Source organism: Varroa jacobsoni, unplaced genomic scaffold (assembly GCF_002532875.2).
Source record: "Varroa jacobsoni isolate VJ856 unplaced genomic scaffold, vjacob_1.0 scaffold_1172, whole genome shotgun sequence".
Lineage (NCBI taxonomy): Eukaryota > Metazoa > Arthropoda > Arachnida > Mesostigmata > Varroidae > Varroa > Varroa jacobsoni.
The window spans coordinates 102,336-128,209 of record NW_019214074.1 but is presented as its reverse complement, the minus strand read 5'-3'; the positions used below and the strand labels follow the sequence as shown (position 1 = coordinate 128,209).

Here is a 25,874-nt window from a genome sequence, read left to right as displayed (position 1 = left end):
AATATTCTTTATTCATTCCGCAAATAATTTTGAATAGTAACTGTAAGTCAAAGTTAAATAAGTTTCAGAAAAAAAAAGTCCAGCGTAGCTAAGCTTTGGGTTGATGGCAAGCCTAAAACTCTCAGAAATGCAAAAAATACATCGGCCAAAAGTGTGAAAATCTTAAAAAAGCTAATCGTTGGGGCCTATTTGGATGCCCGATTAGTAATTGATAGTCTCCTATTTGAAAAGATCGCTACTTTCTGAATCAAACATTTAGGCGAATTTAAAATGGCTTTCTGAGACATACTGATGAATTTTTAAGCCATTTGAACCTAAATTCTATTGAAGATGTTTTTGTTTGCATTAAGAGAATCCCTCTCGGGTTTCGGTAACTCTCCGCATAAAAATTTACTTTAATATACATATACTGTCTATAATATATACGTATATACTGTCGATTTCGGGCAAAAAACAAGAAATTTCAATCCCTTAGACACTTAGCCCAGTACGAAGAGATTTGATAATAGCTGATTGTCACTCAAATTGCAAGACCACGCTGTTTCTCGCCATGACGAGTTTGCTGTTTTGTTCTAAAAAGCACTGGCTTTCAAAAATAGCGGATAAACGCTGCATCAAGTCCCCCAGCAAAGTCTAAATTCCGATGCAGCATTCTATAGTATACAAGTATGAGCAAGATCTAGATTGAAATGGTAGCAGTGAGTCGTTGCTACATTCAATTAAAGTTACTTAGTTGTACTAAAATTTTATCTCTGAATCCATTTACCTTTACTGGACTGTTCGCCGTAGCATGGGCTTATCTGTAATTTTCCAGTACTCTGCAGCAGTATCTGCTAAAGCCAGTTCATGCTGTAGCGGAAAACAATGTGTTTAAGCAAATATCAGCTGTTATCCAATTTCTTCATAGCAAGCTAAGGGTCGATAAGAGTAAAACATTTTTTGAAATTGGAAGCGTTACTTTATGGTGAGTATATATATATATATATACCAGCAGCTTCTTTTACTTTACGTTTTTGTTTAGTCTACCCAACCTGAATTTTTGAGAAAGAAACAAAAAACAAAGTTTTGGAATACTGATATTGCGTTTGTGTGATGAAGATTAATTACTGAACCAAGTATTCGGCAACCATTCTCGGCAGTATCATTTGGCAATCACCGATTTAGGATAACCTTGATTAATCACCTGGGAAATAAATCAGAGTATCGGTCGTGAAAGATATTAAAAATAGCAAAAAGTGCTCTAAGGATTGCTAAATGATTAGCAAGATAATAATGATTATTACGCAAAATGATCAGATTAGGGCAAGCTGTCACGATCAGCTTGCTCGTTTAAAAAATTGATGTACGTAACCGAAAGGAGCTAGTGCTCTCCTTGAACTTTGTATAATATACACGCCGATCATTGAAAATTCATTCTGTGTTTAATTTAATGTAGGTCGCCGACGTTACGACCAGAGAAAGCCGACGGTTGAGAGCACCTTGCTGCCTTGGCAACGAAAGATCCTTAATAGGCGAATCTGATAAGGTGAGCAGGAATCCTCAGGCGGAGGCTGGAAAAATCGCTAGATATCACCGTTAAAGAGCTCACGGCCCTCAAGAATACTGCCAATCTCGCCGCATCGACTACGCCTCATCAGCCGTCGGAGACTGTCAATAGGACCCAATAATTCACTTGTCTGAAGCTGTTTTTAGAGGATTAAAATTAAGCGTTAAAAGCTCGAACGAAAAGAGTACATACGACGGTATGGAGTTTGCTATTGCAAGGAAAATAGGGCATAAATTATACAATGCGATCGTGTCTCCGACAACTTACTGTTCCAAACTATGTCCAGGCGTAAGCGAGTTCGACAAATTGTGGAGTTGCTACGAGTCGGAAGGACTTATCCTCCGTTGTCTGAGCTTGCAAAAAAACACGAAGTTTCACCGATCGCACAGGAAGCACGGAGAAGCGTTGCCCTGAAGGTAAAGTCTGTGTGTTATGGATTCTTTAAAGAGCTCTGTTATGACCTAAATAACCAAAGGATATTCGGGATGCGAAATGAGGTCGTCCCATCTGTTTTATGAAGTCTTAATGAAAAAAATTATTTAATGTTGGCAATAAATACACATAAATCGCTTTAAAAAAGCTGTAGAGAGTGGTTAGAGGGCGCTTATTCCTACTTGCTAACGCTATTACCGAGTCAATTTGCTTTAACATATGTATGCAGCAGCAGGTTTTTGCTTCTTTAAGTTTCCGTCACTGGCAAGATTTTAGGGAAAGTGCTAACGATTGCTGTGGTTGCATCTTGTTTGAACAAAAATTGCACTAAAAGCGATTCAATCTGTAAACATTGAAAGTAGGTTTATCTCCTCGGCAATTTCGTGTGCTTTTTTTCGTCAAGTTACTTATGGTGTACATCACCGAGATCAACTTTACAGCGAGGACCTCATCCCTATAGTTGATACCCGTACCTGAAGTTGCCAAACATGAGAGAAAGCAAACACAAATACTAAATGTTTACTGATCAAGGGAGAACATTTACTTTTTCTAAGAAGACCAATTTTGTGTACACGATTATCAATCAATTTACCTTATTTTCATAATCGTGTACTTCAGTAGTTGAATACCTGATAACTATAAACTGTGTCTTGCAGTATTTTACAGGGACACTACGTATTTGTGCGTATGACATTATAGCCAATATAAGACTGGTTAGTTATATTCAAAGTTATGTATTGATTTAAGAGAACTGGAGCTGCTCGTTGGCGTAGTGATCGTTAAATGCAATTATTATCTCGAATCGTGTCGCAAAAGTTGCCTATAGCAGTATGGATATAAAAGAAACTTAATATTGTGCGAGTGCATTTTTTGCTCGAACTAAATCGGGTCAAATTATATCAGTTTAGTCCAAAAAATTCTACTTCACATGCAGATAATAAATGCGTTCCCTTAATATACTCTCCTTGAAGAAGCCGTAGCCTATGATGCGGTGTGCAAGCGCTGCCTGTTTTATAAATTGCTTTAGGTATCAGCAGTAAACTACCATCTGCCGAACTATCGCTTAGCAACATTTACAAAGCTCTCTGCATCTAATAAAGGGGATGGAGCTACATGCTTTTGGTACGCAATCATATTACGACTTGTAAAATCAATATCACTAGCACAATAATTGGAGTAGTTACTACCGATACCGCTTTTGGCACGATTAAACATTCCAAATCAATCTATGTCTAAAGCTAAAAGTTTCGAGTTTTACATCCGATGTCACAGTCAGGCATTTCATCAGACAGCTGGTTCCCAGCACGACACAAACTGTGCCCACACTTGGATTCAAACCCAGACTTAGCAGGCAAACATGCTATCCGTCACGCCATAACTGGGAGAAGACACCCTGTACCTGTTTTTCACCTACCGGCACAGTTGCCAATACTGCCTATCGTTGCTTGTCTTTCTAAAACTATATACGATTTTGACTACGCAGCGGGCTGCAATCACGGAAATCTCTAGGTGGACCGTGTGAATCACAGACCGCTCTGACTCTAAGCCGCTATTTTCACCTGTCGGGCACTGAATAAAAACTGCCAACATCGTCCATACCAGCTCCTTTGGGAAGAGTATTTTTCTAAATTTTTGCTTACTAAGTTATTTCATTTAATCTTTCACAAGGACCAACAAATCCAAAAGTTGCCCTATCCTTGATCTAGTACTCATAAATAAAGCGAATTGACCGCGGCTTCGTTAATCAATTCGCCTTTGACTTTTTAACCTCTGAAATCGTTAACCTAAATTTTGACTTCAATCGACTGCCGCAACCCAACTAGTACAAAACTGGCTTTGATAGTATAGAGAAGACTCTAACTAGCACAAGCGGGTATCTCGTCTTCGACTCAATAGCAGAAGCAGAGGATCAGTGCCGAAAGCTTCTTAACTTTTAAAACATCTTGTCTTCCGCACGCCAGAATGATCCATATCGAGTTATATATATCGAGTTAGTTCTCTATTAATTATTTATTTTCCTCAGACTTTTCCTATGCCACTTGTTTAGACAAGTTCAGCATACAGCATGCCTTTCGCGAGGCCTCACGAGGTCATAGCTCTGCATAACATATTCTAAGGTTTCTTCCTATATGCGAATAAATAGCTCGGCATATGTAGTGGAACTGCATTTCTGGCAACCGGTGATTAACGGACGACTAACGATATGGAAAAAGCGACGATACTTCTCAACTATCTCAAATCACAATAAGTTGTTCCTGAAACAACTCATGCATAGAGGTACTGCTCACCAAGTTTATAGGCCTCAGCGTCATCGTCTTTGCTCCTAAACGAGTGTTCAAAGAACTTAACAGTCTTGATTAAAGATTGAGCCTCACTTCTGACAACCTTTTTTTTTTAACAAGGTTGATTGTGGAAACGCTAACGAAGAGCAGATAGTATGTGACGTCTTTTATCACTAAATACGCGTATAGCTCAACCTCTTGGTCGGAGAATAGATCCCTGATTCTGTTTTCACACTGCTTTATGGCTTTGATCCTTTCTTAAAGTTATCCATCACAGGGGTCTCGTAGCGCAGCCATGAATATCTTTAAGGCCACTGCTTAGCACTCCTTAAAGCCTGCCTTCAGTCATCCGGGGGGAATTGGCCGACGTAGATACCTAGTCTTTGCTTTTATGTTTACAAAATATTTTGAGGAAGGGGAGGTATCTTCAGTTTTTTAAAACATATGGTCATTTGAAGAAAAAGACTGCCCGCTCGATTGTCGACAACTCTCATCCTTTTGCTCAAGAGTTCATATTACTATAGAAGGCATATTGATAGATCATTATGCCTATTTTTGTTGTCTCGAACCCAGCTGTGGGGCGGGGGGGGGGGGGGGCAGTATTTAATCCCATATTTGAGAAATTTCCCAAAAAGGGGTTTCCTGTAAAGCAAGTAGTTTGATTCTGTTTCGTCGCTGCATTGTTCAACGCTTTAGACTTTCGTTTTCTATTTTCCTGATGACAGATGTTCTTTATACCTCACCTTTGCGGTTACACTGTCAACTGCACCTAATATTCCAATCTTGAATAGTTTCTCTCCACAATCGGTTTACCTGTATCAGTCTGGCTATTAGAATCCGCTGCCTTTCCGAGAGATCGTTTCGTAATATCATTATGAATTCATTTATAGATACAAAAGCACAAAAATTACATCTCGAATAATTTACGTTTCGAATGCACGAAGACGAAGTCAGGTGCTTGAATTATGTGCGGTGATCATACATGTGCCAATGTCTTCACATGTGTGAACACTAGAAGACAAAAAAAAAGAAAGTTTTACTCCTTTCTTTGAGATCTTTGGCTCGGGTGCGGAGCTACCCTGAGGCGCTTGATCATGCGTAAAATTTTTGGGTGGCCTTATTCGATTGGTCAATGACTACAGTTGCATCGTCGGAAAAAAAGCACAATGACCTATTATTTTACACCAAACAGCGCTAATCTGGATGACACTGTACACAAAGAAGTGCGTCTATACTTGGATTCAAATCTAGACCACCACGTGTCGCTAAGTTTAACGAGCAAATATGTTACCTACTACGCAATTACAGAGACAAACTTTACTTAAATTAATAAAAATAATCTGCACAATGGTATGTCCATTAGTGCTGCGAAGCAATAGTACTATTGACCATTTGCCTATGGTGGGTAACACATTAGAGTTCGCCTTTTGCCATTGTATTGTAACCACTCTGTAATTTTTTGTATAGAGAAGACTATATTGTATTACATTATACGAAATAAATGTAGGTCCTAATAACTTAATAATAACAGGTGTAAATAGATCTTAATAACGCTCAAAACAAAATTATTAAAAAGGGCATCCTTTTTTTTCAATTTTTTCTTTATTGACATTGTTTTGGTTTAAAACATTAGTTGAAAATTCTTTGAGACATCTACAACTTCCGTAACTCATCGTTTTGAGCATGATTTACACCTTCTAATCAATCGTTTTTTTTTGCTTGTAATTACTTGTTGTGAGCGTTTCACCTCTACTTGCAAGAATTCACATGGCGCTGTTCAATTTGGATCTCCCGCGTTCCGGCAAGTAAAACGTACGCTTTCCGTCGAATAAATGAGCAGAAACAATAAATAAACCAGTTTCGGCTTGTTGTTATGTTTTGTGGTGTTACCAATGCAGTTGTTAGCGCTGCTGTCATAAGGTCCTAAACTATTATCAACTCATTATTCGATAGCTTATAGTCCTTACCCGCGCACCCCAATAGTATATTTGTATTTGGTGCTTGCTAGCGCATACGTATATGAACTTGTCTGTGGGTGCGGAGTGTGACGTTTGCCATTGGTTTGTCGCTTGAATTCATCTGGAAGGACAGTGGTGGGCAATAAAAAAACGGACGACCAAATCGACGCGATGGCATCCTCAAATCACGAATTGATCTTGGTGGGGCCGCAGCCTCACGATACGGAGGCAAACATTCATGATCCGAACACCAACGAATCTAGCGATGTAAGTATCAGATCGCGTCTCGCCAAGGCGCGGCCGCCGTAACCCCTGACGGTCTCAAACTATTGGGCGCTTGAAGCGTATGCAATGGACAAAATTGCGGAGTACAGATACATGGCGAATCAGCGTGATTAGTTCATGGTGATGTTACGAATATCACCTGCAGAAGCGATTCAAAATGAAACCAGTACTTCCAGTGGTTTAGAGATACCAATGTACTTGCTTTGAGCTGAAATTATTGTATTTGTGTAGATGCAAATTCTAATATTTAAAAACAAGCTTTTTAAAAAATGTTTTGTATTTAGATTAAATGAATGTATCATTTGTATTAATGATAAAAATCTGATGGTTAAATCTAATTGTTTTCAGGTGTAGTCTAAGTACATAGCTATGCTGGTATTGTATGTTAAATACATTGTTCATTGTTGTTTCATATCATTAACTCGTGTGTTCATAAATATACCTTAAAATACAATATTTTTAAAGCTTTTAGAATTTTGCGTAGAACGTATGGAGTTAGGTGTGTGCCTTGTATATACACTAAATGAATGAGTAATTCACAGCTAGATGAAATATGTCTTGATTCGATTTGCCGCGTCTAATAACTGTACTTATGCTGATAGTCTGTTGTGAGAAAGCGCAGCAGGTAATATTAGAAGGTATGTGGATTTATTTCAAATCTATAAGCGCAAGCTCGATTTTTGCCTATGATATTATTATAGTTTTCTCGTCAAGCTAAGCTACCACACAAATAACTACAAAAATTATTAGAGCCGTTATATGTGAGATGTACAAATTTCTCAGAATCAGGCATGAATAAAAATTATCTATTTGTAACTGAAGATTTTAAAGAAATAATGACACGGAGGCATTTATTGGTATTTCAGAAACGCTTAAGCGACAGTCACACGCTGTACGTTTGAGGAACGCTGAAAATTTTATTTTATGTGTTATTGTATATATACATGTGCAAGGCTTAAGCCGGGACTGTTTTCGACTGGTTGCGCGCAGTTACATAAACGCGTTTATTGAAAACCAGTTCTATTGGAAGAAAACTCGTTTCAAGAAGGATGTAAACAACGTTGCAGCCATATTAGAAAAGATACGTTGTTTTTGCAGTTTGAACGAAGATGAAGTATTATTGAATTCCTTTTATGTTCACGTGAGACGAACCTCCGCCAAAATTATAAACATCAATGGCTACTCCGGATCAACAATGCACCCCATCGCAAATGGTTTGCAACTGTCGAAAGCAAGTCCGCGTAGCACAACTAGAAATTCATGACGGGCTAGAAATGGTCTGAAGTTAAACCATGCCGTCTCAAAAAGGATTTCTGCTGATCCTTTTCTTCCGATCAGATCGTCAACGAAGAAATTCCATGTCCATTTATCTACCATGTTACTGATTTTCCCCGAAAACCTCAGGTACACGACGTGCGTCATAAAAGTTAGACAAGTACTCTCTGAGGCCAATTAGATATCGTTGGCCTCATTTCTCGCTAATTCTCTTAAAAGTGAAGCAGCAAGTTGCACTTTTTCTCTGACAAAAAAAAATGTTTATCATCGATGAAAAATCAAGCGCACAAAAAATCGTTGGCTTGCTGATGCTCCAGCGGATGTGCTTACTGTGGGTAAACCCATATTCCCGTCAAAGTTCGTACTCATGTTTTGAGTATGGTGTCCTATGAAGGAAACGTTATGCAACCATATTTTTTCCAGAAAGGCGAAACCACTGCCAAAGAAGTTCACCTGCATGTTTTACAAATTGTTGTATGACTGTGAATAACTATAATGTGTCGGGTTATCTGCTTGAGAATTTAAACATGTTTTGGAATTGGCATACATAGCAGCCGTATAGCCGTTATTTGAACCCGTTGGATTACTATATAGAGAGTATAACTGAACGAGAATCAAACAAATCTTGACAAGACAGCGTCGACTTAGTGACTTGTGCTTTCAAAAAAGCGTTCGCATAACCCAAAGGGAATATTTGAACATAAATCTATGAGCAATTCAGGCCTTGAATTAATTCTGTGATCCAAGCGAAGGGAAATTTACTTGAATAAACATGACCGTCAGAAATTATTCTTTGTACGTACAAAAGATTTTGCTAAAACTGTTTGTTTTTGTTTAGATATAATCTTCGCAATGGCTAATTAGAAAATCTCCCAATTTAAACTAATTATCCTGTATATATATACAGGAAGAACTGGCAACGAAATGCTCAATGACCACTTTACAACACTTTCGTTGAGAAAAGGATGCTGACGAACGGCGTTAACTTAACAAAAAGGTTTTCTAGAAGAGGAGAACGCGCTTGCTTAATTACAAAAGGATGCCCTATATGCATTTAGGCCCATTAGGGTAATCCAAGTGTTGTGGCAACAAGCTAATACGTATCCTCTTGGATCATAAAGAACAATATGGCTTAAAAATAGCGTAGTGCTGAAGAATATCATACATACCACTTGGAGGTATTTTTTCATTTAATATAGATTTCTGTAATATAAGTGGAATGGAAATGACCAACAGATATATTGTTTGATTACAAATCTAATAATCGGTTACTTGACATAGCTTTGATGATACCAAAGAATGTATCCCGCGTGTAGCAGGAAGCAAGGTAGTTAAACTGGATCAGAGGAAAGATTATAACTGAATACTATTTTTATACGATGGTAGTATTTGGTTGCCTTATCCGCCACAGGTCTTTGAAACAAATAATTGTGGTAAGCCATAGTTTCATTAATACTTAGTAAATACAGATTAAAAGAATGTTTTAAAACTGGTTACTTTCTCACCCTCAATCAAAGTTTTACCTCAATGTACTCGTTAAACATGGTAGCAACACTCATTTGGAATCATGAAGGAAAACGCATCTAATGCTCCTCTATCTATAGTGAAAGCAAATAGTGTTATAAGGAGCTTCTTACGAATCACAGCTTGACAAAACCTCATTTTTTTTCTCTTGTATCAAAGGGTTCCGTGAATGATATCCGAAAGATGCTGTTTTTCTTAGATTTAATATGGATAATTGCAAGCACGCCTAAAATGTCATAATTTTTATAAAAGTAACTAATAATAATTGATTGTATTATTGGCATGGTCTCGTGTCGAGAATTACTAGCAAGACAAAGCTGAAGTGCATGAGGGCAGAGCTAGCTGATAGTCGAGGATGTTTACAATGAACCCTTCATTCCTTAGGAGAATATCCGATTACCTATACTGTTTCTGCACTTATGTTAATGTGAGGTTTAGCAAGTATGTATAAGGCTTCTAAAAGCGAATAAGATGATTTTGAAATTGAATAATTCTTGAACTACGCGCCATTAGTAGACGAAATTCGGTTGACAATTATTCCAATCTCCTAAAAACGTGTGAGTGGAGATCGGCTGAATTTACTCTAAAAAAAATGAGTTCAGAGGGGAAAAGGTTTTTTGTCGTGAAAACAAGGCTGAATAATCAAGTTTTTGTTTTGCGAAGGCCACAATACTGCGGAAATTTGATATCTGAGGCTTAAAGTTATTATTTCAACGGAACTTAATAACTGAAATTTATTGTAACAGTACTTAATGCTGGTAAAAGGTTGTTATATTTCTAAATGTAATAACTTGCAAGTGGACCAAAACGCGGTGATAGACTATGATAATATTTATAATAGAAAACGAGCTAAAAGATGTTTATGGTATGCTAAATGCTTTGTGTGAAGCACGCCTTAGCTTATCATTAATATGAAACTAGACTGAGCGTGGAGCTCAAGCAAGCTCCTGCAATTAGTGTAATGATACTGGTGACAGATTAAGGTGTACCTAGCCTACTGAATTTATATAAAGAAACTATTTTAAAGTCACAGTTGTGAGCTGTGCCCGTGTACTGCGCACGTTCTTTTATATGTACGTTATACAGGCCAGATGGAGAGGGATCAAATTTAAGGTAATATTAAGCTTACTGGTAAGGTGAGAGAATAAGCAAATAGACAAAAAAAATAACATAACAAAACAAATAAGAGACGGTCTAGGATGAATGAGGAAACTTACGTGGTACGTAAACGTATATATACACCATATGGACGATAAAACAGGTAAAAATTTCGGAATATTGTGTCATTGTGTTTAAGACTATCAAATGCAGTAATAATGAAAAATCTATAGTCAGTGCTCCTCGAGATTATAATGGTCACAGATGGACCTGTATAAAGAAAAAAGCTGATAAAAATCAGAAGATATGGTTTTTAAAAAAAAAGTATGAGCGTTCTTTGCTCAAAACTAGGTGCTATATTTCGCATGATTATTCTATACGTCAGAAGCTCGACTTCGTAAGCGGAAACCATGGCAAACAATGGTATTGTTGTGCATTATTTGCAACGGGAAACAAGGAAGAGGATATGTCGCATTTAGAGATATGCGGAAATTTGATTAAACTTGACTAAAGTCAAAGCAGCAAGAACTCTCAAAACGGCGTTTCGTCAAGTGAGTGTGTCACTACGCAGCACGATGAGTTACACAATGTATTACTATTTTGGGTGCGCGATTTGGCCATATCTACATTAGTTTTCAAAAACGTCATTTAAGTTTCCATCAGTATAGTCATGCAACTGCCCATTGGCGAAAAACAGACTTGAGTCACTTTTTTTTTGGATAATTCTAAAGCACATATGAAACAGTTGATGGAGTGCTTACGGTAGGTACATTACTATTTACCGTGACAGGTATTTAAAATAAAGAAGAGAAATATTCGAATAGAACCAAATGAATAGCTTAGAGCTATGCAATGAGGTCCCGTGAAACAATTAACGAAATGGCTGATGCAGATGAGTGAATTAATATTAGCCGTTATGAATGCTTAGAATTAATAACAAAATTCCCGAAATCGGTAGAGATTTGTATATAAAAATATACAAGAAGTTCTGAGAAACTGGGTCCGAATTGCCGGTAATCAAAACAGGCACCTGCGTATTGTGTAGGGCTTTTTTTTACTCCGACAACGCCTAGTCTGCATTAAAGAGACTGCTAAACGTCGTTGTTGTTAATTCGGAATCACGCACTTGTTAATCCAGCGTCGAATAATGTTAGGTTTATTCTATGTTAATACTTGAAATCAAGCAAAGAGAGCCTGCAAGATGAACAAGGTAATAGCGAATAACTATGTAGGAAGTTACATATGTTAAAAAAAAGAGCTGCCAAATGGTCTTGAACGGAGGCTATGTGACGAGTCTAGCGATAATAGTGGTCGTGCTTATCGTGCGTTATCTCAACAGAATGCTGTTAAGTCAAGACAAGCATTAACACAATTATTGCAACGACATGCAGCAAAAATGGAAAGAATGTGAGAATAAGTAATAATCGGTAATGTTAATTTAAATCAGATAAGAAAACCATATAGTATAAACATGATACGGTCTAATAAATCCGCGGCTGGAATGCGATGGAATAATTCTATGAAAAAGAGGAGAGTGAGTGGAAGATTACTTCTTATCGACTTTCTCTCTTTCCAGGCGCGTCTGCTATTCACCAACATTAAGGTTATTCGTCTTTGCTAAGACGTGATCGACGGTTCAAAGACTGGTCTAAAAAACAACAGGGGACACATACGGGAGTTATAAAACGTTTTAGAATAAGCTGCATATAATAAAAAATCTGCACGAACAATTATTGGCTGGGGTAACATGTTTCTTGTTGAAAGTAAATCAAGTCTGTGAAAATGCCAGCCAGAACGTGTCAGTCAAATAGTCTTAAAACAATAATTGCGAAGCAGGACATGCTTGGATCTAGATAAATCTTAAAATGCGAATGATCCGCAGGAAAACACAGAATACATTACCGATAGTGTATAGATACGGTTTTAAAAATAAACTGGACGGCTTTAACGATTTCACATTTATATTATTGAACGAAGTACATCGGTTGACCCATCCAGCAACCATAATTCTTTGGCAATGATTATCTGCGCGTCTTGTGGAAATTAATATACATATGTGTAATGACATACAAAGCCAATTTTCCTGTAGAGGTTGATCCAAAATTACGTAAATCTTGGGATACGATAGGATCAAATGCGAATAATGATTTTCCCCACACAATAAAGTCAGTCATTTAACCTAGTCAATTAATCTCCGTTTATAGAATAGCACAGCAAGTTTAGTAAATCGAGCTGAATTTTCTTCATATTCATAAAATGCCAATCTTATTTCAATATAATTTCATTATTTGATCAACTTCAAGCGTGCACGGATAGTTTTAATATTTCAGAATTCTTAAAAAATTTCATTAAATATCCAGCTTAAGTAAACCTTGTTTTAATGGTGATTGAATGGTGGTGGAAATGGTAATAGTAAAGAACTTTCGAGCTAGCACTGCGCCGTGAAAAAAGGCATCTGTGTAAGGGCCTGATTAACAAGCATCGTCGATTGAAGTTCTTAAATAATAAATTGTGTCTAAATTGATGCCGCCTGAATGTTAAGCTACATGTAAATCAAAAAAGATGTTTGGAAGAGATTTCACAGAAAACCTCATCGAGACTAACAATAGCGTAAACTGGCAATTTAAAACGAGCAAAAATTTTATACTCGTGGCGATTCTTCGTCCTGCGCTGGACAAGAGGCGATGTTTGCTCGCATTAGAAACTTGAGCCTTCCACTTCCGCCACGATAAGTGAGTATAAAGTTATGATCTTTCTTCTCAAATGCTCCTTTTTTCTTTTATTTCTGTATACCACTTAAAGTGATCCCTCTTTTTTAAACCTGTTGTTCCCTCATTATGTAGTGAACGGAATTGTATTCGCGTGCGGGCTCGAAAGAGGGATGTTACTTCTTTTAAAAAAAAACATGCACTTTCGACACCCTTCTGTGTTTAGATTTTTACCGGCTACTTGTGCCCCTGTACACCAAGGACTTTATAGCTAAGCACATCGCTTCAAGGGGTTAGGCCAAGCATGGAATCTTGGGCGTAGAGGACTTACACCAGCTCGTTTGGCTATCCGGGTCGGTGAAAACCTATAATGACAAACAGCCTAATCAGAATCGGCCGAACGGTGGATAGGCGGCTTTTCTGCCGCTAAGTCAAGTGCGGTTGAATTTTGTTTGACGGAGAAATGTCTTTTATTAGAACAAAAATCTTACGACATTCCAATGAGGCCGCAGGGACGTACATTTGAAGAATGGGTAACTATGGGATCGAGTATGCGCATTTTTTGCGGCTTCCTTCATAATGCGCAAAAAGATTCCAGAGTCCTAAGCTATAAGGTATTCCAGGGGTTCACCAAAAGCTAAGACTCTCGTGTCCCTAAGTTTAATACGTAAACACGTTCCCTCGCGCCACCGCAGGGTCGTCTCGACGTCGTTACCGGTGCGAACATACGCAACGAGGGTAGTCTTCGTCGGTCGATGGTCTGGCCACGGAGTGAAGAGACTAATCGCTAGTCATATGCAGCTAAGCAGAGATCAGACTAAGGCATAGTTAACCGTTCGATCGACCTTTCATAAACCCGAACTGGTTTTCTGTAAACGCTCTTTTGTTCGTTATTTCTTTAGTCAGCCTTTCTGGACTAAGCGCTTCATAGGCTTTATTTATTATGCTGACGGGACAGAACAACCTGTGTCAACTAAGTTGTCCGACAGGCTTACCAGGCATTGGCTTGGTTACTAGGCGGGCTTATTTCCACCTTTTTTGGAAACTGGCCCTCTCGCAGGTGGCCCTGTTTTCGGATAATTTTCAGGTAATCGGCTAGAAAGTGTTTCAATCCTTCCAGTTATATCTCGTTTAGCCCCGTTCTTTCCCTTATTATTACTTTCTTATTCCAGACTCTATTACCTGCCCTGTGCTCAAGTCAGTACTGTAGTGAATTATCCCATTCGCTTCGTCCTTGGTACCTGGCAAGCAGATTTTCAATTCTTTCTGTTCAGTTGACTTTTAATCTTGAACTACTTTCTTGCTCTTTTCCCATAGATCAACTCTTACTTCTTCAATAAGTTCTTGTCAACTTTTACAAGCTCTTTCATTGCTCTACAATCGTTGTGTTCGGGTCTCAAAACTCAAGACTTCAAGAAATGAGTATGTTGAATGGAAGCAAGCAGTATTTTTGTCAGTGAATGTCTCTAAATGAAGTAAAAACAACTGAAACAATCCAGGACAGATGTGGGCTCCATGAGAAAGTGCATATATTCTCCATCGTGATGCGTGAATATCTATCTTTCACGGCTTTCAAATGATGCCGCCCTGGTGCGACTCATACTACCACGTAGCTTAGCCGCTTAGCTAGATGGCTTTAAAGTCACGTATCTCAAATTATACGGGTCGCTTCGGGCCGGCGTTAGTGTCATTTGAGAATCGTGAGAGATATACAGACGCGTGTACGACCAGAATGTCGTACCTGGAAGTACTACCCAAAAGTGGCCAAAAGTTTAAAAATGGCATTTACGACTTAAAAATCGTACTCATTTAAATTTTTCGAGTTTAACTGAAATCCCTTTAAGCTACCAATGAGAAAGAATAATTGTTAAATACACGTATGTTGCGCTGTGACAAAGGTATTAATTGTTTTTCTAGCTAAATAGCTTTAAAGCCACATATCTCATATAATGTAAATCGCGTCGAGTCGACGTTGGTGTCATTTTGAAGCTGATGTTTAGTTTAGAATAGCAATAGGAGATGTGTTAAAATCGCTGGATTTCCTCTATGCAGACTTACAATACAGCGCCTCGAAAATGAGTGAGCTTCGTGGAAACATTTGCTTTATTTTGCCATTTGATTATAATGAAGACAAAAATGTTGCCCAGGGTAATAAAAAAGTGTGTGCTATTCATGGTCAAGATGTTGTCCAAAGATGGTTTTGGCTCTTTCGTTATACACATTTCAGTGTAAAAAGTGTAAAAAAACGGTGCTTGTAGTGGCCAATTACTTACGAAAAAAGTTGACGAAATCATTGTGAAAGTTGAACAACACCAACACGTAAGTAGCCATGATATCTCTAATAAATTAAACAACTGCCATCAAACAGTTTTAAACCAGTTGAAGAAAGGCTACAAAAAAGCTCGATCCTTACGTGCTACACGAATCGATGCAAAAGAATTTACACGAATATACTTCCATCTGTGAAACTGAATGAAAGATGCAATGAAATCGAGCCATTTTGACCACAAACGGTTAACCTCGGGCGGTGAAAAGTGGACTACATACAGCAATGCATAAAGAAAAAATAAAAATCATGTGCTTTACAATATACGGAAAAACTAAACTGGCCTTGGAGAAGATGGTGGGGCGTATTTGTTGGGATCGGAAAGGAATTATGCATTATCAATTGCTGCCGCGTGGTAAAATTATTAATTAGAACCCCCTACTGTCAACAAGTAATAAAGATACAACAAGCCATTGAAAAAAATTGACTAAATCTAGTGAACAGGAAAGGCGTCGTTTCTCAACATAACAATTCTAGGCCATACACATTTTTAGCTACCCGACAAAAATTCAGAGAACTTGGATGGAAAATTCAGTGCATCCGTCGTATAGCCTGGATCTTTCAGCATCACCTTATCTTCTGTTTTAGTTGTCGCATCCTCCCTTAATGGCGTTAATCTAGTTTCAACTGAAGAGTGCAATAATTATTCGCCACAAATTTTTGCTCAGAAACCACGGAAATTTTGCGATGATGGGTTTGTGCACCGTGAAAATTGCAGAAGCTTATCAATTAAAACGGTGCATATTTAGTTTAGTAATACTGTTTTGAAACATAAAAAAATATTTGATTTAATGATGATATAAAAACGGTGCGTAATTTTTTGATACCCCAATATACCGTAGCTATAAAGTACATATAACAGAATGTTCTGGGTTGTTTTTGTCGCTTTAATTTACTTTTGTTCCGCAGCTTTAATTCACTGACTTATTCGTATTTGAAGTCCGGACTCAAGCTTAAAACTTTATTGTCCGAACAAGACCATGATAACAACGTCGTAAGTTGCTAAGCCAGGAACTGCTATTACTTACGTAGTAACCTAATATAAGAGTTGCTTTGGTTCAATGGTGAAGGTAACAAATGCCTTTCTGCAGCAGAAGGCGTCAATGGAGTAACTCTGGGTATCCTAATAGGGTATCTTTGGTGTTTGACAAATATAAAACTACTAAAAGTTGAAGAATTACAGTGAAAAATAAAAAGAAAAACTAATGAATCAATTAATTTCTAGATACGTGGATGTATAGACCTTTGTCAGTAGGTAGGCATGAAATATCTACGCAATCGGATCAAAAGACTCCCTGATAAATGCATATCAATGAGAAAAAATTGATTCATAAGTCATGTTTAACGTAAAACATGACGTGTGAATAGTGGATATATTCAAATTTTTAAAGTTCCCGTTTGAAAATTTCTTTCCCGCTTATTCTCATTTATTGTGTACTCCTGATATATTGTTTAAAAGCGTTATTGCATCCCTGTTATCACCTTACAATGGTGCCGTGTTGTGACTGAAATTTTGACTCAAAGGAACTTTTTAATAATTGATGTTCCTGGTAGACACAGGTGCAATTTCGACACCTTCTGTATGCATTTCATCGAGGCCAACACGTTGCCGAAACAGCCATAAACGCTGTCACTAAAAAAAATACTCAAGAGTAATTTACCATGTGGGAAAACGGTATCCAAGACTTAGAGGATGATCGTACCGTGCCATATCGTCTGAGTTTGATGATGGCCATCTGAAAGCACTTTTAAAGAAATACTGTTATTATCCACCACATTTTTTGGGTTTACACAGAAAACTTAAAGTATGGGTACCTCATAAACTCTGAGTCCAACAAACACTCACGGCTTAACACTGCTTCTCACCATCTAGCCCGATATCGAGTGCTACAAGGCCACAGCGACCAACTTTTGCACGTAATTGTCAACGGTGACGAGACGTCGGAATAGGTGGTTGCAAGAGAGAAGCCAAAGCTAAGAGTCCGACCACATCCTTACCCAAAAAGGGCTACCTTTGCGTTTAATGGGACCGTGAGAGCCTCATTTAGCTGAAATTCCTCGAGCCGGCCAGTTGATCACTACGTTCATCCAACCCAGCTGCATCGAGTTAATCAAACTATTTGAAAAAAGGCCTAACAAACAAACTGAGGTTACTATGCTCCATAAAAACGAAAAACCAAGCGCGGCAAACCCTGTCAAAACTGCCCCCCTAGACTCCGATGAGAGGTTTTGTTGCACCCTCCATATTCTTCAAAGCTTGCGCTGACTGATTTTCACGTTTTCACTTCGCTGGCAAATACAATTAGGAATCGAATATTTTACGGCAGAGGTAGCCTCACAGCCTGGCTGGGTTACGCGAACACCAAACTGAACAATTTCTACTGGAAAGGAATAAGTTAGTTGAAAGATTGGAGGAGTTCATGAACAATGACATGGGATACATAACGATCATAGCTAATATATACAATTTAGTGTTTTCATGCGGTTAAAAGGCACAGGATTTTTTTCTGACTTAATGCATACATACATTTATTTACTTGCCACGAAAATAGTAACCGTTCTTTGACGGACTTTCCTTCACAATGCCTTCCTTGTTGATAGTGAACTGTCATATGTCATTGAAAAGCTTTTTACAATTTCAGTGTTCGTAGTTTCTTTCGGATTGCAACGTTTTAAGTTTGGACTCTGAGAAAGATTACACCTTGTAACAAAAACAGTATTTTGGAAATTTCTGTTCTCCTTTTCCAAGTTGGATATGATCCGTAAACTTTGTTTCGTCCTACAGAATGTATATTTGGATAACAGAGCTTTACGTTATTTGGGTGTCATATGTCGGCTTGGGAGATGGCAAAAGTTTAGCGTTTCCGCAAGTTGCATATGCTTTACCGAGGTCAAAAGGGTGCTGAAAAATCGATATAAGGTTAGATGTAGCGGATACGACAGGGGCCTCAAAACTAGAAATATCAGCTAAGTGACTTTCTAGGTCCGAAAATAACATCTGCAATCAAAAAACATATTCAACTCGAAATTTTGGAACGTTTTGTACTATGTCCAAAAAAGTGCAACTATTAAATAAACCACATCTTTTACCTATAAAATTACACCGTGCAGTACACTACATGCTCCTGGTTGTTTTCGCAGTTTTTTTCTTTTGTACATTGAAGAATTAACATAAGTAGATATTGAAAATGCTGTTCTTCTAAAGTGAGATATTTATTCTTAGAACCCGAGCTCAAAATAATTCTTTATCCGAACAAAACGATTATAACACTTAGGTAAAACTCACACACGCAAACCTTTTCAACGGTGTATAACAGATGGTGGCATTAACGATTAGCAAACATTAACTATGAGAAAGGAACATACAGTCGGCAATCCATAATGCAGTTCAAATAAATTCGATAAAATGGTTTCAGTTTTAAACACTCACTGTAGTGCAGCACGAAAACAAAGTGTAAAGCGAAGAAAGTGGCGATATTCTACTTTCCACTGGTATTCTACGTGTCGATAATGATATCAGAAAACATTTTCATTAAATGCTGATATGTTAAACTGATATAACGTGTTTCAGTGTTTACAGGCGTGATAGCTACCTGCAATCAGATTTTAACAAGTCCAGTGTATACACTTCATGCGAATATCTCGTACCATGTTCAGACTACGCATCCTATTTCACCATTTAACTGCTACCATGAATAATTAAGTGGTAGTCTTTTAGTGCGCTTAATTAATTTGAGTGCTTCCCGATAATTTTGCGTGTTCCCGTACGTGAAGTGTCGAAATGAAAAGATCTCACTGATGACTAGAAAACAGTGATTAGTAGATTGCTTTGTGAAAATAAATATATATGATGCGAAAAGGCTATCATGCCTCCCAGCATGCAGTTTCCAACGTTGTTAGAAAGCTACCAGCAAACTTTCCGTTGTCGTTTCGGAAAATTGGTATTAAGAATTCAAAAGGGTATACTACACAGCGAGAGGATTGTGATGTACAAGGTCTAAAAAGATACGTTTGTTCCAAACAATGTCTTCTAAAGCAAATTAAAAGACCGTTGACTGGCTTTGCCAAAAATTACCTTTCATCGCCGACCCAAGAACCCGGGTTCGAAAGCAGTAGACCTACCAATAAACCTAGGTTAAAAGCTCGAACGAAACGAGCCCGTTTTTATTGAGCAAATAAAGTAAAAAGTTTAATCATTAAGAACTAGGGAAAAATCTGTTTCTTAGACGAATCGTATTTTGCAATGCTCGGAAGAAACGCCATCGTGTCTTTAAACGTGCTGGCGGACAATCTTTCAAAAACTTGGTTAAACATCCATTAAAGGTTTTGATGTCTATGATTACTGCCAAAGGCACTGGGATTATACATTTGGCACAGGAAATACTAGAACAGCAAGAATATGCTGAAATTATCAAAAGCATTATGCCGCCTCAGGTACAAGCATTGTTTTCGGGCGGTAACTACGCTTTCATCAACGTTGGGCCGACTTCATACAGGACTGGTATTTCTAGGCTACTCGCTGCCAATGACATTCAGGTGCGGCCAGGGCCTGATAATTCGGCAGAACTTAATTTCTAGAGAAAGTCTGGAAAATAGTACAATATCGATTTCGGTAAGAACAGGGAATAACAAATATTACAGATCTCGGCGGAAAATCATTAATGTATGGCAACAGCATCCACTCAAAACTGAGACAGCGAAAAATAGCACCAGACGCATGCCCCGTGAGTAGCAAGAGTTATCGCTGCAAGAGCAAAATAGCGATGCATGCAACTATATATCACATGCTGTTTAACAGCTTTCGAAAATGTTTGCCCATTCATTGTCGAAATGTGGGTTACCAGTCATGTAATAGTAAGTAAAATAATGCCACCTTCATAAGTAAAAAATAGTTTGAAAATATCTCGCTATTTAGTGCTGCGCATCTTGCTCCGAAATTTGAAATTTTTTGATGGGGTTTGAATCTATTTAATTGGACACCTACGTCTACTTTTATTCATTGCTTCACTTTTTGGTAATGGTGAAGTGCTATACAGCTTAGCGTCTTTGACATTACACCGGTTGACGGCCCAGAACTTAGCTAAGCACGAAGCGCATTAAGTACAAATAAAGCAATAGTATTCTAGAATTCTATCATTGTTTAAAGTTTTGGATAAACGCATTACATTGGGTGTGAGTTTATCGGTTAGGTGAAATTAAGGAATAAGGATGATGAAAAGATAAGGACAGATATAGTATCCATATGATGTTATTGTTATCAGAAAATGGCAACAGAAAATGACGTAGGTGTTCTGGGCTTGGATTATCCAGGTCAATATATTCGAGTCCTCCAAGGCAAAGAGCCTTTCTCAGGTTTGTCCACTGTAATCTGGGGAGAAACCTCGATCAGCATTATCACGTCTGTGTATTCAGTGTGTGTTCAAAGGATAACAAAAGCCTATCAAAAATCGCCTGTCGGATGTAATTTAGGTTTTCACGGATTCAAATTGTCTGCTAGTTTCTAATTTTATGCAACTGGAGCGTTACCGTACTCTGCGAGTCTCTCAAGGCGCCCGCCTGAAAGTCCGATCCAATAAATTTAGGTGCACACCACCCCAACTGAAACGTGTTTATTGAATAGTTAAAAAAGCTAAGAGTAGACTGCGAAAAATTTGAAAAAAGGACTGCATAGTATTAGATATTTGAGATTATCAAAATGGCGGCATGTGTTGTCATTTTCAGCCAGATCCAATGGGAATTGTTTCCATGGGCATGGGTACATCGACAGGCCGCTCAACTACAAGTGCGGGACAGGGGACGCGAAGCTCTAGTCCTCCACCCACTGTTTACAAACTTCTACCACCCGTCATCGTTTCACCAAATGGAGTACTCCTCGCACCCCTTAGGGATCGATTGTCATCCAAGGTAAAGTTTTAGCTTAATTCTTATTGAATTTCAATTCGCTAGAGAACTCGCTACAATAGCTTCAATTAAATGAATATCTATTTTTTAATTCAAGAATCCACCTGCACTAGGTAAAGTTGTTCCTAGCGGGTTATCAGACGATTCTCATTACCTAGCATGTAGAGACCTTCTGTATATCACCACAGAGTTTTTCGTCAGCAAAGTCTTGCGTTGTCGTAAAGGTTTTGCCCGTTTTTCCACGTAGATGGCTTTAAAAGCCATGTATCTCAGGTAAAAGGAATCACGCTAAGTCAATTTTATTGTCATTCGAAAACTGAGATTCAGCAGTATATGCTAAAGTCATTGGTATGTTTCTATCCAGACTCATAATGCCTTGAAGATGACTGGAATTTCTGAAAAAATCGCTATATTTTTTGCAATTTTATTACTGCCCAAACCAAATGTATGCGGTTTATGGTTAAGATGCGTTATCAGAAAAAGGCTCAAGCGTAGTTCTGTAGATTTCGTCCTAGAAATTTCGATGTATGGAAGATGCTTCTCGTGGTGGTTGATCTATTTCGGAAATATATGATAAAACTGTTAGAAGAGTTCAACCAGACCAAGAGGCGAGTAGCCATGATATTGTCAAAGAACTAAACATTCACCGCCAAGCAATTTTAAACCATCGGCAGACAGCTGGTTACGAAATAAACCTTCATGTTTCGGTGCGAGGCAAAATAACGCGAAAAAACATATTCCCAGATGCAAAGTCTAGAAAAATAACGAAATCGAGCCATACTTAAAACAGTTGATCACAGATTATAATAATAGTAACTAAATCGCATACGATAATAATGTGCAAATGAAAAATATGCTTTATAGCCTGAGGCAAATGCCGGGCTGAGGCCAAAGAAGGTATGCCTTTTATGGGACTGTAGAGAAATCGAATACGATTGATCTGGAATTGTACCGCTAGTAACTAACAACATTACAACAAGCCGTGGAAAAAAATCGACCGGAATTATTGAAAAGAAAAAATGTCGTCTTCTACCATGATAACGACATACCACATATCCGTAACTGCCTGGCAAAAATAGGATAAGAAATTTCAATGTATTCGCCGTGTGGCCTAAGTCTTACACTATCAGACTATCATCGTTGTAGAATTTACAATGAAGAGATACAAGAGTTACTTGTCATAATTTTTTGCCTAGAACCCACAGGAATTATGGTCTTACCAAAACAGTGGCAGAAAGTAATCGATCAAAATACTTTTTATGGCTACTCAGTCTAATATTTGAAACGGACTGATTCCCACACTTGAGTAAGAGATGGTTCCTGGATATTTGGGGCGTAGAGTGGAACTAGACAGGGCCGGTCTTGCTCGACCAAAAAAGAAAATACAATCGACGCATTAAAATTTAGTAGTAACATTGTGGGGTATACAGAATGATATGCGACTTCCCAAAATGCATCTAATATGGAACGAACGAAGTAAGTAGCCTCAGATTTTAAAAACAGCGTACCCAAAAAAATGCGATGGAATGGCCTCAGGGTTGAATAATGTGAAGGGACTAAGTACATGACAGGCACTGCGCTGCTATGATATGATCGTAAAGTAGTAGAGACTGATACGTGGCAAGAATTCAAAGACGTGCCTATGGGCCGCTTTCCGGAGGAAGACTTTTTTGACCTCTCTAAGACTCAGAGAGAAACATTTGTGGACTTCACGTAGAGTAAGCGTGCATCGGTCAAAAAAGCAAACAAAAAAATAATTTTTTCCAGTGTTCTTCTAGAAAACATCTAACGAACGGGTAAGTCTCGTCCGTTTGCTGATCACAACAACACGGGTTTATCCATGTGTGAAATTAGTCTATGTGGTCCGGTACCACTGCCTGAGAAACTTGACACGTTAAATAATACTAATTCTAAATTAAAACGTGGTGCGGGTATCTGTGATCGGTTACTAACATCTTAACACAGTGCCTTCAAAAACTTCCTCTATGCCGTGTCACCGCCAATTAGCGTTTAAAGGTCGAGCCTCGCGTTCTTTTGGCACCGTACGCTAAACGGGGAACCTTTATAAGGACGGTACTTTCACTTTTGCGTTAACAGCACATCGAAGGCTGAGTTCTTGCTAGTCATGGCAAGTTGAAAAGTTAACTAGTTTATGCTTGTGAAAGGCACGTTTTACTACTTTGGAGCGCAGGGGATGCGTCCTACGTCTTCGTGTTTGAAGTGCAAAAATCTGTCTAAAAGTTAGAAGGCTTGCGGCACTTTCCCTAAGGAATCCTATGAAACAATGTCGCCCGCAACAGCTGGGACCGTTCATCTGACTTAGCCCGAAGTACCATTCAGGACTAGTAATCGAACAAATTGCAATAGAACCGAAACAGCAGTGCGGTACGGCAGAAACTCGAGATATGAGGGCAGTAGTGGCGGGATCTTCTTTGCGAGAGATTTGTTCGATTGTTGTCGAGATTCTCGGTTGTTGCGATTAACGACGCGGTGATTTTAGCTTTGTCTTTGATTGAGTAACGCTGACCCTATGGAACTTTTCGCTACATTCTAAATGCTCAAAAACTATTCAAAAACAGAAATGTACCCTAACTTTGTTTTTTACGAATCGTTGCTGAATAAAAACAGGTATTTTAACGAAATTTTTCACACGCGCTACCAGTGTCATTCCTGACGGTTATTTTTATTTACTATAATCGTTATTCACTGTGATTACATTTTAAATTCTGGACTTAAACAATGCACTAGTTATGGTCAAAATATGTCCTCTATGATCCCCAAATATTAGGCTGTTACAAGCAAACCGGGCAGAAATTAAAAATGAATAATTTCTGAACTAGCCGTATTAGGATGATGATTTTTAGTAGCTGTTAGGTGTACTTCTATTTATTTTTCACAAACTGGTCTCAGCGCTCTGGAGCTACTGAACAGTCATATACATGCTATTTATATTCACCTACGTGACTCCTCTATCCATAGCTTCTCGAAATAAATCGATAGTGGAATATGCTTGCCCACTAGCCACCCTTTTTAGGGAATGGAAAGTTACACAAACACACGAACTTAGATTGAGAGAATAAGCAAGTTGAAATGACTGTCAGATGCGCCTTTACTCAATCCAAGAAGTAATTGAGGCATGGCGGTGATGTCTGGCGGTTTCATCAAGTGACCAGACTGCGCACGTTTGATTGTCGTATAGACGGTCCGTAAGTTTTTTTTTAAATCTGGAAGTTTTTTTGAGGGAATCCAAATAGCGGACCGCATGCATTGCTACGTTTTCGGCGAGTATATTTAATAACCGATGTCCGATGCAAGTGCTCTGGCTAGCGGTAGAACCCTGCTTAAGAAGACCGTATGTATCAAGCGGTTTTTTTTTTGTTAATCAAAGCCGCGCGTGAAATTTCCTTACCGAGGATAATTCACGAAAATTCTATTTCTACTCAGTTTCAGCATTTTCAGTTTTTAGATTTTAATCCTGTACCCCGTTATCTACGAAATGTCAGTTTTGGTTTACACACTCCTTAGGCCCTAAGCATCTAAGCACTTAAGCGAAGATTCTCTTCGATTGCGAAAGTGTGCTCGTGTCTGTCGGTTCCCGACATCTGGTCACCTACTCACAAGGTTTCAACACTTCAGTCTCCGTTCTTGTGTCCACTACTCATGTACTGTGCTTGCCCTTGAAACCTTTTTCGCAACGTCTTCATCATTGTTCAATGAATTTTCACAGTCATATGACCTACGAGAAACAACGGATTATAGAGCGTTTATTTTCGACACTAAAGGATGTCTTTTTCCGAACTAATTTCTAAACTCAACCGACTTTCCACTCCAGAAAATATTTACACGCCAAAATTACGACTGCTAGCAGGGCGTAGTTGAAAAAAAGTCCACCAGATTCACTTGTAACACCATAGTAGTAATTGCGCATCAAGGTGTATCTTAGTGAAAGTCTCGCTCAGATACGCTATTTATAAAAAATTGCATTCGGGTTAGATTTTGAGCTGATAGCAGGCCAAGCGTCTCAAAAATACAAAGACCCAAAACAGCTGATAAGTAAATAAATAAAAATCGCAGGAAGTCTCAAAAGGTTAGTTTCAAAAAACCGTTAGAAAGTATCTTGACGATGATATTTGGCTTTTCAAAACGGTCGTTTATTTTTACACAAGTGTATCAAAAGTGGCTTTTTGGGCCACTTCTCCGAATTTTCGAGTCCTTTAAATCTAAAGTCTGAAAAAGCTTTTGCAGTTTGCTTCTTGAAAATATTCCTCGGATTTTTCAGAAACCGAACGAAAATTCCCAGTAACGTAAACCGTCGATTTTGGGCGAGAAAGGAGGTTCTTTCCGTCTTGGTGAACAGTTTATTGCTATTATAAATGCTAGCTGATTTTCGCTCATATTCCGAAAACGATTATTTTTCGCCGTATTTTTTTTTGTTCCAGAAAACACTGTTTTTTTTTCTAGTATAAGGGGTACCGAGTGAACGCATGTCTTCTACGACTGAAAGCCCGCCGAAGTTTGTGCTGATGTTAATTCCTTACC

The 25,874-nt window shown here is 38.3% G+C and overlaps 1 protein-coding gene across 1 annotated transcript in view; it reads left to right on the top strand.

The window, feature by feature from the left end:
* Positions 1 to 5,876: 5,876 nt before the first annotated feature.
* The window catches only part of LOC111267346 (uncharacterized), a 31,506-nt gene continuing 11,508 nt past the window's right edge, over positions 5,877 to 25,874 (top strand). Inside the window, exons 1-2 of the mRNA XM_022845548.2 lie at positions 5,877 to 6,485; positions 21,156 to 21,338. Coding sequence (XP_022701283.1) covers positions 6,390 to 6,485; positions 21,156 to 21,338 — 279 coding nt within the window. The 5' untranslated portion in view covers positions 5,877 to 6,389. The remainder of the gene's footprint in view (positions 6,486 to 21,155; positions 21,339 to 25,874) is intronic.